We start from the raw sequence: 15,456 nt of genomic DNA on the forward strand, positions 1-15,456 counted from the left end.
TGCAGATAAGAACATAAGAGAAGCCATGTTGGATCAGGCCAACGGCCCATCAAGTCCAACACTCTGTGTCACACAGTGGCAAAAAAATTTATATACACACATACACTATGGCTAATAGCCACTGATGGACCTGTGCTCCATATTTTTATCTAAACCCTTCTTGAAGGTGGCTATACTTGTGGCCGCCACCACCTCCTGTGGCAGTGAATTCCACATGTTAATCACCCTTTGAGTGAAGAAGTACTTCCTTTTATCCGTTTTAACCTGTCTGCTCAGCAATTTCATCGAATGCCCACGAGTTCTTGTATCATGTCACCCCGCAGTCGACGTTTCTCCAAGCTAAAGAGTCCCAAGCGTTTCAACCTTTCTTCATAGGGAAAGTGCTCCAGCCCTTTAATCATTCTAGTTGCCCTTCTCTGGACTTTCTCCAATGCTATAATATCCTTTTTGAGGTGCGGCGACCAGAACTGCACACAGTACTCCAAATGAGACCGCACCATCGATTTATACAGGGGCATTATGATACTGGCTGATTTGTTTTCAATTCCCTTCCTAATAATTCCCAGCATGGCGTTGGCCTTTTTTATTGCAAACGCACACTGTCTTGACATTTTCAGCGAGTTATCTACCACGACCCCAAGATCTCTCTCTTGGTCAGTCTCTGCCAGTTCACACCCCATCACCTTGTATTTGTAGCTGGGATTCTTGGCCCCAATGTGCATTACTTTGCACTTGGCCACATTGAACCGCATCTGCCACGTTCCCATCATGGGTACGTTACCCGAGCCCCTCTGGGGCTGGTAGGTCTGCGCAGCTTCCTGGTCAGGTTGGCTGTCCTCCAGGTCGAAGTCTCCAACCAGGAGGTTGCCATCAGAGAGCCTCTGCGCCTGAAAACTGCAAGGCTGCTGGCTGGCCTCATTTCGCGCCTTTTTGCGCTCTGCAAAATGGCCGCCGGTGCCGGGGAAGGACGCTGACGAGGAATCCTCCTCTGCGGCTGGTGAAGACCAGTGCCGCTTGCGCCTGCTCCTCTGAGGACTGCCCCTACAGGGCACGTTGCCGGCAGCCGCAGCAATCCCAGCGGTCATGCCAGCTCCAGGAAGCTGTTTCTTGGCTCCGCGTCCAGCGCCAGGAGCCGGTCCATCGCTCATGAATGCGTCTTTCGCCCAACGTGCCATCTGCCTCCTCTTTGAGCTGCGGCTTGGATTTCGGCCCCGGACTGCTGCAGCGCCGCACCTCTTGAGATGGGGGGGGGGGCGGAGGAATCAACTGGAGAAAACAGAGGCTGGAGGAATTAAAGTGGAAGATAGAGAAGTCTGAAAGAGTCAGCCAGGAGATGTGAAGAACAGACAGTAAAAAAGGTAAAGAAAGAGGAAGGATTTTTTTTTTAAGACAACAGATTAAGTATAAAGGGATAGGAACCTATCCTAAATGCTTGCTCTCCCTGTTGAGGCAGGAAATAAACTGAGAGAGGGGTGGTTCCCACAGCCACAGGAAGAGGAAGATTTTAAGATTCCTGTCTCCATGATTGGACGGTGGGAAACACCCAAGATGTCCTCCGCCTCTTAGGGAGAACTTGGTGCCCCAAACTCTCCTCCAGCTTGCTTGAGGCAGCAACATCAGGGCTTGTTAGTGTTTTGCCAGTTCTGGTTGGCTACCTTGGTACTAGCTTGCCAGGTTGGCTTGGATTCTTTGGTTTGACACTGGTAGTGTTGGGACTGACCACTCGGACCATGAGTTCTGCTGGGGTTCTCTGGCTTGACACTGCTTGTTTGCATTTGAAAACTTTGGACCAGATAGTTGCCGCTGTGTGCTTGGCTACTGGCTTCTTTGCCCTGGAGAAAACATGAGATTCTCTCCCGCTCCCCAAGAAACAACAGAGACAAGTAGGATGGCTAGGGGCTTCTATAATTGGGCCCCTTAATCCAATTTGCTTGAAGTTTGGGAGACACTTAGTGGACAGGCAGGATTAGGTTCCCTGCATTATGGTATCACTTGCTTGAAAACACTCCTCCCCCCTCCCAAGGTAGGGAATAAGAGGAACCCCCCCCCTTTGGGAATTCTGAGAAGGATCCCCCCCCACCACTCTGAATCAGAACGCTGAAACAATATTGGGGGACCTGAATATGCTGGAATACAAATATGGAACTGTTGGGTTTTCTGATGCAATTTCACTTCCTGTTGTCATGAGTTAATTAAATGTATGTATATGCATGCTGATGTTTAGCCAGTGAGAGGCATAGCCAATGAGAATGTTTGCACGTACTTCCCGCTCAAGTTAGGTGTCGATATGTATAGTGACCATTGAAGGAAAGCCCTAATTGGCTAATCCATATATTTGGGAGGTGGTCTGGGGGAAACCATTTGGTCAGTTTTATTGCCCTTTGTCTAAGCCCTCAGATCTCTATGCAGTTAGAGTTTGGACTCCATAGAGTCGAGATGTAGCTTAGAAGCTAGTAAGGATATTGAGTCCTTATTTGTTTTCTAGTAATCCCAGTTACCCTTTCCTCATAGTAAAAGTAAACTACTTTATTCTTAGCTAAAACGTGTGCCTGGCTTGTTTATTGTGGTTCTCTCCACGCAACTCTGCTAAACTATCTGTAAAACCCCAACAGGAACCCATTCCTGAAATCCAAAAAATACCATTTTCAAACAGGTACACATCCCTATTCATTATATTCTGATCACAACCTTCCTCCAAAGGATTCAGAGTGGCATTCCCAAGACTAAGTTTATCTTTACAACAAGACTGGAAAAACAGGTTTGTGGACCTAGTCAATGTTATCACTGAGAGTGGCCTTTGAACGCAGGGGGAGGGAGGTTCAAATGTCAGTGGTAGAGTATATGTTTTCCATGAATAGGGACTGAAGTTCTTTTCCTGGCATCTCCAGAGGCTAGGAAAGGCCTCTGAACTAGATGTTAGGGAAAAGCTGCTCAGTAGAACAGGTAATACCAGCGTACATTCAGCAAAAAGAAAGCATCATTCACTTCATTGTTCCAACCTAACATGCTGTCCACTACGTAATGCTGGTTCTAGAGTTGATCCTTTCAAGGGCAAAATGGTTATACATCTCTCATTTTTTTCTCCATCAGCTAAATAAATGTAGTATTTTGTTTAGAACACTTGGTGTTTATATGTGCCTAAAACTCAACCAGCCAAAACAGACCTTATTCCAGAAGCCCCAACTGTGCCCTCAGGAGGCATTTAACTACAATAGAAGAAAAATAAATACCAGGGAAAGTAATAACTGTCTTATTAATCATGGATCCTTTTAGAAGTTTATTTGTTTGCAATTAATTTATACCTGCACGTGCAAATATCATTCCGCAGTGATTACTAAAAATGTATGTATGATTTACAGCCTGAAGGCTTGACCAAGACAATAAATGGCAAGATAAGGTGACTAAATTATCCAGTATTGTATACTATTTTCCCACTTTGTGTACTGCATTTACAAATGAAAAGAAACACAGGAACGCACCTCAATGGATTGTAAAATGTAACTTATGCAGCTGGTTATACAGATTATGGAGCTGTTGAAAAGCATATGTTAGGAAACACGTTTTCATGAGAAAATGTACAGCTTAATAAAAACTTGCTTGAAGCTTGAAGGTTATAATGTATTTGGGGTCCAGAGTTTTAACATGACAAAATGTGCAGGAGCTTCCCTATTTAGGAACACAGCCCCTCAATTACAGCTCATGAAAAAGGAAACCCCTGGTACGTTTTGTGGCTGAATACATTCTGCACCTATGTTAGTAAGTGTGGCTTCCGGAACCTGATAATGAACTTGGGAGAATACACAAGTCTGTTATAACTCTTAAAGAGACTTATTTCACCAGAAAGCATCCAGGAAAAGAGTACTCAAAGTGCATCTCTGCTTTGTGACTAAATTATCTGTCACTATGCCCAACGTCCATGTCCTCACCTCTTACTTTTATTCAACTGCTTCTTGTCAAAGGAATTCTGAATCTTGGAAGCAACCAGTGAAAATATATGCATTCAATTTTTTTTTTGGTGGGGGGGGGGAGAGGAGAAACATATTCAATATGTATGGAATTTGGGACTGCTTCAAAGCTAGAATTGTATGGTGTGTGTCTGCACTGATAATGAAAATTTATACATGTCACACACAGCCATGTATGAAGGGAATACTTTACTACCATCATGCTGCCATGTCCAGCAAGATCCACAAGATTTAGAAATAGCACTAAATTCAGGACACAATTTTAGACAAGTCAGGCATATTACATTGAAAAGTCCTATTTTCAGTTTTATTTTCCCCCACAACACATTATTTAATACAGTCTCTCATAGCAACAATATTAACAGCAGCAACTAGTGTATAAAAAATTAATCTTCATCTGATGATGAATATTCTTCTCTTTCTTTCCGTAGTTTGTCTGCATAGAATTTGAAACTCTCCTGTAATGGAATGAAGGCAAAGAGGAGGGTTGGAAAGAAGGCAAGTCATTATTTTTACTGTAAATATTAAAACCATGGCTCAAATCTCCCTGCTTTCCTAAGCATTATAAAATGAAATCTGTTTTCTGAGCAGTGGCCTAAAAGACCAACATTGGTACCCTATTTCTGATTGGGAAGAGCAATTATCACCTGGCCACTACAAGTAGCTTGACAGCTACTGATCTAAACAATACTACATCTCTGAGCATACCATTAACAAATTTACTGCTTTAGCTCCTTCATGCATCTAAATGAAAAGAGAGATTTTTCACTACCAGATAAAATAAGCTGCCTTCGAAACAGGTCTTGGATAATCCTAGCTGAAAAACAAACAACCCCCCCCCCCCACACACTAATTAACCCTGCTAATTACTAATCTATGTTAACTCTTAAGTCACTGTTTTTGTAGATTCTCATCCTAAATAATGGACTGATGAAGTTATTTTAAGCAGTCTCCACAACTTTATATGCATTTATTCCTCTCAATTAGGCAGAGCTTACAGAGGGGCTACAATATGTCTTTGTGTTTCTGTTGGCAAAATCATTAAGGTAAGTCAAGCTGCCTGAGAAAATTAGTTCTTATCTTATACATTTCCATCCTATAAATGCTAGGGTTTTTTTTTGGGGGGGGGGGACCTTCTGCCTTTAAGAACTAGCAATTAGCTCACCTCTAAATCTATTCTGAAATGCTGGTGATAAAAGACTGCAAGATGCAGGAAAAACTCACACCTCAACACGAATGCTGAATAATGAACTTGTACTTTGAACACAAGAGCCCCAAAAGATTTCCTTCACCTACTAGTCTTGTCTAATGCCAGATTACTACAATGCCTACCAACCTACTCTGTGCTTCGTTTGCTGACTCCTCTGAGGGTTCTCTGTGAAGCCTTAATTCCAGCATAATTAAGTATGCTGCTAGTTGTCAACACACGACACACACACATGGAAGTCTGCAGAGGTATTTCATTTGAAAATTGGTAAACACTCACAGGGGGCTCTGCGAAAGGAACAGTCTCTCCAGCACTCTTCAGGAGGACAGCCAAGCGTTTCAAGAACAATTCGTCTGGGTGCAATTCCTCTGCTTTCATTTTCTCATATAGAGCTTTGGCTGAAGCAACATCCCCATCTAATGCTAAGGAGAAAGTAAAGAGGAAAAAAATGCAAGAGAGCTTTAACATAAGAATGTATTATGCCAGAAATTTCTAGAGCCATTTAGTTTAGGACTCCTGCATATGGTTTCCAAGTACCTATCGCTTACATTTGTTATTCTACAGTAACAGCCAGTAAAAAAAATTCTTGATTAAGTAGATCTGAAGTAAGGATTCAGGAGTTAATCAAATAATTGTGAATAAATGAGGTAAAGCTTTAACTGCAGATTAAATTTGTCTCCTGAAGAATTGTGAGGGCTGAAAGTGGAGATGCCAAATTTGGGGACTCCTGAGGCACTTCTGCATTGCAGGCCTAAGAGATAAACTGACATCCTTGTCCCTGTGCCAAGTGTGAAAAAAGATGGTGGTTTTCCCTTTCTATTATTACACTAAAGTAGCAGTTGAAGCTACAATGGCTGTTTTCCTACTGGAAAGCTTTCTACGAAAAGCCTATGCAACTGAAAGAAACCTTACTTGGCTCTTCATCTTGAATTTGTTTATCAAGCCAACTTTCGCTATAGTGGATTGCTATAAAAAAGGGCACTAAATTCCAAAATCTGAAGAAAGAAAATACTAAGCATAGTCTTTCCTTTAGTAGCAGGTTTTTACTGTTTTTGCCCTCCCCTTTTCTTAAAGAAGCCTCTTCCTTTTAGACTCTGAAATAAATAAAGTTAATTAGGTAAAAAAGACAGCCCTGACTGAGATAGCTGAGGCTCAGTGCACTCCTGGAAGCTAAGCAGGGTTGCCCTGGTTAATATTTCAAAGGGAGACCATCAAGGAGGTCAAGGGCCGTGACATTGAGGCAGGAATGGCAAATCATCTCTGAATATCTCTTGTCTTGAAAACCTCACAGGGTCACCATAAGACAGCTGTGACTTGGCAGCAAAAAATAAAATACAATAAAATAAAGCCTGCTGACAGCTAGAACTGAAGGCTAGGGAGAGAAAGAGCTGTCGAAAGCAAGTCAAAAGAGGCAATCTCTCCAAAGTGAAGCTTTGCTTTCTCACTAGATATTTATCATTTCTTTATTATATTAGATCTATAGCCTGCCCTTTCCTGAATGGGTTCTGAGTGGGTAACAACAATCAATAATACAAGGTTAAAATCAGATTCATATAATAAAACAATATATAAACAATATAACAATCCAAAAACAAACTTTAATTCTGCAGTTGGTGGTATCAGCTGCCTCCACTCCTTCCATACATCCCCCAGCTGGTATAAGATCAATGGCTTGACAGAGTTATTTCACCAGAGCCTCTGCAGCAGGGAGGCCACAGAATAACAAAATGTCCACCGCCTCAGTTGAATGCCTGGTGGAACAGCTCTGTCTTACAGGCCCTGCGGAACTGCAACAGTCACTAGGAACAGCCTTTCGTTTATTAGTTTTAAGCATTGCTGTGGGTGCATTTCCAATGTTTGTTTATTTTATTTACAGTCCACATTTCTTCCCACTGGGGACCCAAATTGTTTAAAACATTTTACAACATCTCTTTAAGGTAGGTTAGGCTGACTGTGCATGACTGGCCAAGGTCACCCAGCAAAATTCTACAGCAGAGAGGAGATTCAAACCTGGGTCTCCCAGAATCTACTCTAGCATTCTAATGTCGATACCACACTCTCTTTTGAAGGCATTCCTTTGAATATACAATAGCCTGGCTAGAATTCATGTCGGACTATTGAATTTCAAATGGAGGAGTCTGCAATATACCTCTCTGCAGAATAAACTTTGTATTTTTCCTTATGAAAATTATTAAGTAACTTCCTATAGAGAAGGCAACTATTGAAAAAGTAAATCAACTGAATCTAACTTTCCAGGTCCTGGAGTAAGACCAATGTAGTGACTCTGCCATTTGTCACAAATAAGAACAGAAGGGAAGACATTGCATCCAGTTACCAATCTTAGATTGCTAATTTATCTCATAATAAATACTTATGACTTCTTTTTCCTTCAAAAAAGAACTCAAAGCAATGTTCAAAAGTCCTGGTGTAGAAAGAAAAAAAATCCTCTACTGATTCCCAGTTCCTCCTTCTGCATCTCTCAAGCACCAACACAATGTAATGTCTTCCCTTCTGTTCTTGAATTGCAGAGTCACTACATTAGTCTTACTCCAGGACCTGGAAAGTTAGATTCAGTTGATTTACTTTTTCAATAGCTGCCTTCTCTATAGAAAGTTACTTAATACTTTTCATAAGGAAAAATACAAAGTTTATTCTGCAGAGAGGTATATTGCAGACTCCTCCATTTGCCAAGGAAAAACTTCCCACTCACAGTCACAAGTGGAAGAGTTTTTTTCTAACTGTGGGAGGCTTCAGAACTTGCACAAAGTGATGGTTTAATGAAGGTATAATAGAAATTCTTAACTTCCCATTTCTTTAAAATAGAAGTATCTATTGTATGAAAAAACAAAAAAAGGAAGATCTAATACTGAGATTATGTTTAATGGACCACACAACTGAGACGTTTTCTTGGTATATTCTTGGCTAGGAACTACAAAGAGCTCTCTTTCTCTCTCAATCCCCCCTCCCCCAAATGCCCTGGACACAGTCCCAGAGGTTTACATCCCTGGTGACAAGCAGAATGAGAGACCACATGATTCCTGGCATGTAGGCAGCCTATCTTTGCAGCTCATTTTGTCACCTTTCATACTTCAAAAAAACTGGTCACAAAATATAATCTGAAAAACAGTTTCAAAGGGTCTGCAGTAGAACAGCTACTGTTCCAAGTCCCACAGCACCTTAGAGACCAACAACATTTTGGAGGTATGAACTTTTGGAATCTCACGAAAGGAGCTTTGACTTTTGAGAACTCCTACCCTGAAAATCTTGTTGGTCTCTAAAGTACTACTAGACTGGAATCTAGCTGTTCTGTCTGAAAAATAGAAATGCTGCCTGCCGTTTTGTGGCTGTAGTCACAAAAACCTCCTGCAGCAGAGTTTTGAATTCAGGGATAAAAAAAGAAAGAACATTGCTAATTAGTATAACTAGGTCTCTAAAGATGGTAATAACATTTCCTAATAACAGGGACGTCTTCACTTGTTACTTTCCAAAGGGAAATATGTACTTTGTGTGAGCCCTCGAAACTGCACTGTGGATCTCTGAGTAAGGTATTTCCTGGCCACCTGAGCAATCTTATCCTATTCCACCAGGGGACAGGTGGCGGGGTGGGGGTGGGGGCAGATAGATGCAACTTATAGAGGTGCATTAGAGTATCAACAATTAACATCTCATTAAGCAAATTCAGTTTGTGGCTAAAGGGAGACATTTAAAAAATCCTCAAAAAGCATTTCCCTTCAAAATAAAAAGTGTAGACTGAAACTGCTACATTCAATTAAGTGAGCTAAAAAATACATGGCATGCTATGAAGCTTTATATGACAAATGACTGTTGACTTATTTTAATATTTCCTTTAACTTTCCCAGGTCTTGTACAAAGGCTTTTTGCACATTAGTATCCTAGAATCACAGAGTTGGAAGGGGCCACACAGGCTAACCCCTGGCTCAATTCAGGATCAGCCAAGAAGAGGGGTGGCCAAACTGCAGCTTGGGAGCCACATGTGGCTATTTCACAAATATTATGAGGCTCTCAAAGCCCCCACTGCTTTGTCAGCCAGCCTGGAGAAGGCATGTGTCTATTTAAATCATTTCTCCAAGCCAGCTGGCAGCTTGGAGAATGCATTTAATGTTGAAGTTGCTTTCTTCCCACCTCTCCTTCCCTCCCCCTCTATTAGCCTTCCTTCCTGGCTTTCAAACATCTGATGTTCATGTCTTGTGGCTCTCAAACATCTGACATTTATTCTATGTGGCTTTTATGTTAAGCGGGTTTGGTCTATAGCATCCCTAACAAGTATTTGAGCAGCTACTACTTAAAGAATGCCAATGAGGGGGAACTCACCACCTCTCTAGGTAGCTGATGCCAGTGTTGAACAACTCTTACTGTTAAAAAGTTTTTCCTAATATCAATTCAATATCCTTCTCCCTTTCCACAGATTTTTTTGGGGGGTGGGGTGGGGTAGCTATGTTGGTCTGAATTAGCAGTATGAAGTTTTGAGCCCACGAGCACTCATGACAGTCAATTTGGTGTAGTGGTTAAGTGAATGGACTCTTATCTGGGAGAACCAGGTTTGAGTCCTCACTCCTCTACATGCAGGTGCTGGGTGACCCTGGATCAGTCATAACTCTCTCAGAGCTGTTCCTCTCAAGACCTGTTTCTGTCAGAGCTCTCTCAGATCCACCTACCTCACAGGGTGTCTGTTGTGGGGAGGAGAAGGGAAAGGAGACTGTAAACTGCTCTAAAACTCCTTCGGGTAGTGAAGGGCAGGGTATAAATCCAATCTCTTTTTCTCCTTTAAGACCAACAAAGTTTTATGCAAGGTATAAGCTTTCCTGTGCAAGCATACTTTTTCTGATACAGTGAAACAAAATCTCCTCAACCATTATTTCTATATGTAATGGCTGAATAAATCTTTATTTGTCTTAAAGGTGCCACTGGACTCAAACTTTGTTTTCTCCTTGCTGTAAGGCAGAGGTGTTCCACCAGGCTTCAGCTGAGGGCAGCATTGGTGTCCATTTGGCTGGCACTTTCACTCTCTCTCCCCCTGCAAGATGGTAAAATTGCTGGAAAAATTTTGACCACTATCTGTCTAAATTGAATTATCTGAATTTTATTGTAATTTTTAATGATTTCATCTCATGTGATATGTTTGTTTTAATGTGCCAATAAATAAATAAATATATTATTTTGTCTGGACCAAAAAATCATCAGCTATAGTGCATATTTCACTTGTGTTGTCTCTGATCCATTAACAAGCTATACAAGCTCTGAAATCCACATGTTTCAAAGAAGACTATTGTATTAAACTGATGGTGTTCTGAAGGACTTGACATGTCCCTGAAATTCCAAAATTTAAATAAGAAATACCTTACCATAGCTTTTCATGAGGAAAGAATAAATACTGTTCATATCTGGAAAGTCAGGAATCAGTTCTAACAATGACTTGATTTTATGAACCTAGAAAAATTAAAAACATAGAAATATATATACACATACAGAGAATGAGACACCTTCATAAGAACCTGTGACTGGGGAGAACATATTTTTTTTTAGAAAATACATATTCTACCTTTCTGTCATTAAAATTATGTCCAACGCAGCTATGGTGGACAACCAGAAGTATGTGCAGAAAGGATCAATGTAAGGGTTCATTTAAATAGAGAATGAGAAAACAGACTGTAAAATCCTCTTTGTGATGCCCCCATTCTTATGTTATATTAGTAATGTAAAAAGTGCTAAGAATAATAAATACTAATGATTTCAATCACATGTCCAACAACAGTTTTTTTTTATCTAAGCCTACAACCTACTACTAAGTTTGTGGGAGACCACTATGACTACTGTATAGGGCTACAAAGGCAGCTTACTTTGAAGAAATTGTTCAGAAAAGCAGGATCATGCATATAGATGTAGCACACATACTGCTCTCTACTGTAACTTTTCCTTTTGTGGAACTACTTTTAGCCTCCAAACTTTAGCGTATAGAATTCTAGCCGCGGTCAAGATGTATACAGTAATATTTTCATCTTCCCGGGGGACAATCCCTCTAACAGATGAAAGTAACATAGTTTCTGGCTTAAAAACGATATCTACCATAAGTATTTCTTTTAACATTGTGTGGATTACTATCCAATATCTCTTTGCTATATGGCAGGACCACCATAAATGGTAAAAGGATCCTATCGTCTTTTCACATTTCCAACAGTTGGGGAGTACAGACTGCTTAATCTTATTTAGCTGTACTGAAGTTATGTACCATCTGTGGAATAATTTTAAAAAGTTCTCTCTAAAGTTAACTGGCTTTATCATCTTATAATTATTCTTCCACAGTAATTCCCAGTGTTCTAGCGTTATATTTCTTTTCAAGTTTTTAGACCATTTTAACATAGTTTCTTTTACCACTTCCTCCTCAAGTTCAATTTGCATTATATAATTATAAACCTTCTTAATGACTTTTTCCTGTCTTGTGGCTAAAATTAAGTCAAAATCAAAATTCTCCTTAGTGAAACCATGTACTCTATCTTTGTTATATTTTGATAACACTTGTGTCATTACCCACCAATCCATTGTAATTCCCCTCGCTTCCAAGTCCTCCTTCTTTCTAATTTTAGTGTTTTCATCCAATAACTAATGTACTCCTATGTATTTAGGAAGATGAAGACATGCAACACAATCCACTAGAAAATACTATGACTTATTCAGCTCCTACTCACAGGACAGCTTGCATAGGAGAACTTTTCAGTGGATTGTGTCCTTAATCTTTTTCTGACAAAAATGGATTAAGAACTTCCTACAAACTAAAGGAAAGCAAGTCTCAGGGACAGTAATTCCACATACTTTACAGTTTAGCAATTATGTTATGCATTGTTTTCTGAAATGGGGGTCTTTTAAGTACAACACATGGACCTGTTTAAGAGTAGTCAAGTGATCTCTATGGTTCACTTTTTTATTCATACCTTCTTTTAAGCACATTGCTTGCAGACTGAAACAGAACTATGTGGCTGTCTAACTGACCAAAGCTTCCCTCATAAGAATACATTTTGGATGGTACTGAAGGTGGCAGTCCTTGGATGATGGAACCATTTGGAATGTCTCAAAGGATGAGATGATTTACCTCATAATTTCATTTAAGCAGTTTCAATATGTACTACATATTCCAATTCTCGCTGTTTGAAAAGTAGCAACGTGAAATTCTCTGTGAGCTGTGTACTCACTAAAATCCTGAGATCCTCAACTTCAATTTAAAAATTCTTATGTGCCCCACCTTCTTTTAGGAGGTGGGGATTGTAAAAGTACAGAGCTAGGCTCTCTCTGGATTACAACATGAACTGCCTTGTGATCTTCATCTGATTTCTATACTCTTGACGGCGGAATGTCAAAGTGAAATCCTTTCTTTTTAAATTGGTTTCCTCTCCTAAGTACTGGGATATTTTCTGCTAGTTTTTAATCTGGAAATACATTTTTTTACCTGGCTGTGAAATATGGTTTATATTGACAGTTTTATTGATAACTATAAATGCTTTACTGCTTTATTATTAGTAGCAGTGTATGATTTTTTTACCATGCTTTAGAAAAATGGTCTGTAAATTCTCAAATGTAGTTATTTACATTATTTCTTTCTGGAATTCAAGGTGAATTACAGAATAAGTCTATCAAGGTATTGGTATAAAGGTAAAACAGACACATTCCTTTATTTGTTCTTTTGAAATACTGCAATTTTCAGTATCTGGGTAGATTCATTCCATGATACCATCTCTTTGCATGTTGAAATACTCTACAGCCAATTCACAACTAGCCCTGGCAGCCTGATTGGAGATTGTGGATTTTTAAGAGATGCTTGTTGTAAACTAGTAGTTGAAGTGGTTCTTCATGATCACAGTCTGCAACCTCAGAAATGACGATACAGCATCCTTCCTCGATATTATGCAAACAGACATCAATACAGTATATCGCAGAAAGAGATGGTGCGTGTGTGTGGTATTTTCTCAACTATTTATCTCCCCCCACAAGTCCTTGTAGGCGCTGACTCATTTTCCTGAAAATAAACCAAATCGTTACAAGAAAAAAAACAATGCCAAGGATTTACAGCACCACAGCACAGAAGCTGATGACTCTGTCCTGACTGTCATGGCCTCGCACACATCACATACATGCAAATGCAGTTATCAGAAGCCTTACTAAGGATGGATGCTAGTTAATGCAATGGAACACCTGTGAACTGCTCAAGCAGGTTCCTCGAAAGGAAAGATACTGGATTTTGCTTTGTTTTTTTAAAACATGGCAAATAACCACTCCTGCATTAAATGCAGAAGGGGACAATTTTAACTTCTGAGCTCTCCACACATTTTTAGTTCTATTTGGATGTATTTATGCCACTGATGAATAAGATGCCTGTTTCCCCCCCTTCAAGCCCCCCCAAATTCATTGAACACATAAAGAACCTGAAAACAAATAAACCAAAATAGGAACAGAATTACAAATGGTGCATGTGCTATGCATTGTGCTATACAGCCTAATATATTTCATGGACCAATCACCGTTTGAGGTACATCATTAATAACACATTCCATACTCTACACTGCACCCAAGCCCCAAACCTATGGGTTTACTGGATCATTAAAGTATTTGCTTTCCTTTCCTTTCTTGCTGGATAAAATGTGGTGTATTAACATCTGGCCCTGAATGCTAAATAGCTGCTCAGAGGGCAGAATTAAGTGGAAGATCCTGGAAAGAGCATACAAACTGCATTCAAGGAGAAAAGTTGTTCTACCTGTCCTGGTTGCCGGGATGTCTCAGCAATGAAAGCCATCAGATTCCTCTTTTGTTCACTTATTGCACTGCATCTCTTTTAGAATAAAAGAGGGAGGAGGAAGAGAGAAAATTAAATGAGCAAAAGCAACTGTAGTCTCTTGATAAATAAAACTAGCTATGGTGAAAACTTCCAATTAGAAAGGTTTGCAATAACCAGTAATATATCATTATTACCAAAGGCTTAATCGTCGACCACTTATTTAAAACTTGCAGAAAAGGAAAACAAATGGTGTGCTATGCCAATTTTTTCTCCTTTTTTTTTTTGCTCCCTAGCAAATGCTGTCCTTAGCACAGTAAGCATTAGTTTTGCTGAGGCGGGGGGAGGAATGGAAAATAAAAAAATGCTTTAACATCCCACAGAAAAGGAGATTTAGGATTGTAAAAGAAAGGAGAAAAAAGGGGGGGAGAACACTATTCCTCTCCAATTATTCTGCCAAGCATTCACAAGTGAGCTAGGGATCATAAGGTTAATTATACATTTAATAAGGTGTCAGGGAGATAACTGCTCGTTTCTTTATAAAAATTAAAATGTACAAAGCAAGTTCTCTTTAAAGTATAATTACCTACACTTATGCATACAAAAGGACTGATTTTAATCTCTCTATTTTATAAAAGGCTTTCTCTGCAACAGACAGCCAGTGCTCAAGAGACAAAAGTTAAACTTAAAAAAGTTTGTGACAGACCCAGTAAATCAAGTGTCTATCCCATCCTCAGAAAACGATAACAGCAAAAAAATAAAAAATAAAGTGTGCCATACAATATTTTAGTTTATGCTTCAAAGTGTCATTTTTTTAAAAAAAAGTACATTTAACTAAAGAATAACTTTGTCAATGCTAGAACCTCACAGTATAAGTAAATTCCAGTTTGCAGAACATGTAAACACACAGGTGGCACAGTGAATTATTTTACAAGCTGATACTGTAGACAGCTGTGAATAAAAACTAATTCAATGAGCCATTAAGAATGAACAATGTATATAATGCTGCCTTGTCAAGTACTTGGAAATCTCAGTTAAAAGTTTATCATTGGAAGCATCACTCCTCAAATGAATGGTAGAAAAGGAAGCCAAGTTCCAATCCCAGGATGTTCATTCATTATTAAATTTCTATCCTGACCGCCCCCCCCCCCTTCCTTGTCAAGCTGGAACATTTATTAAGGCAAATAACAGCTTTTTGATAGATGCCTTCAAGAGAGGCTCCAAAGAATCATGCAGTAGGATTAATAACACATTGGAAACAAAGAACTTTCAGCAGAAGGAAGATAGCTTGTCCATGCTGTGCTGTAACAGGTAATTTCTAGGAAGTTCCCATGTTTCTGCTTGTGCAAGCCTTTCACAAGGCCTTTCCTAAAGCAGATCATGACATCTGGATTTATTTACTTTTTTCATGCAGTGCCCCACCCAAATTGTAAAACCACTCTTCTTCAAACAGAAGGCCTCTTCTGCACACAGCATTTTCCATCCCTTCATTCCATGTTTGAAGA

At 39.7% G+C, this 15,456-nt stretch overlaps 1 protein-coding gene across 1 annotated transcript in view; it reads right to left on the bottom strand.

Moving 5' to 3' along the window:
* Positions 1–4,245: 4,245 nt before the first annotated feature.
* LRPPRC (leucine rich pentatricopeptide repeat containing) overlaps positions 4,246–15,456 on the bottom strand; it is a 204,287-nt gene continuing 193,076 nt past the window's right edge. Inside the window, exons 35-38 of the mRNA XM_060247554.1 lie at positions 13,934–14,008; positions 10,536–10,620; positions 5,452–5,594; positions 4,246–4,423 (exon numbers count right to left, since the gene is read on the bottom strand). Of these exons, the coding sequence (XP_060103537.1) occupies positions 4,352–4,423; positions 5,452–5,594; positions 10,536–10,620; positions 13,934–14,008 (375 nt within the window). The 3' untranslated portion in view covers positions 4,246–4,351. The remainder of the gene's footprint in view (positions 4,424–5,451; positions 5,595–10,535; positions 10,621–13,933; positions 14,009–15,456) is intronic.

Source organism: Heteronotia binoei, chromosome 1, assembly GCF_032191835.1.
Source record: "Heteronotia binoei isolate CCM8104 ecotype False Entrance Well chromosome 1, APGP_CSIRO_Hbin_v1, whole genome shotgun sequence".
Classification (NCBI taxonomy): Eukaryota; Metazoa; Chordata; class Lepidosauria; order Squamata; family Gekkonidae; genus Heteronotia; species Heteronotia binoei.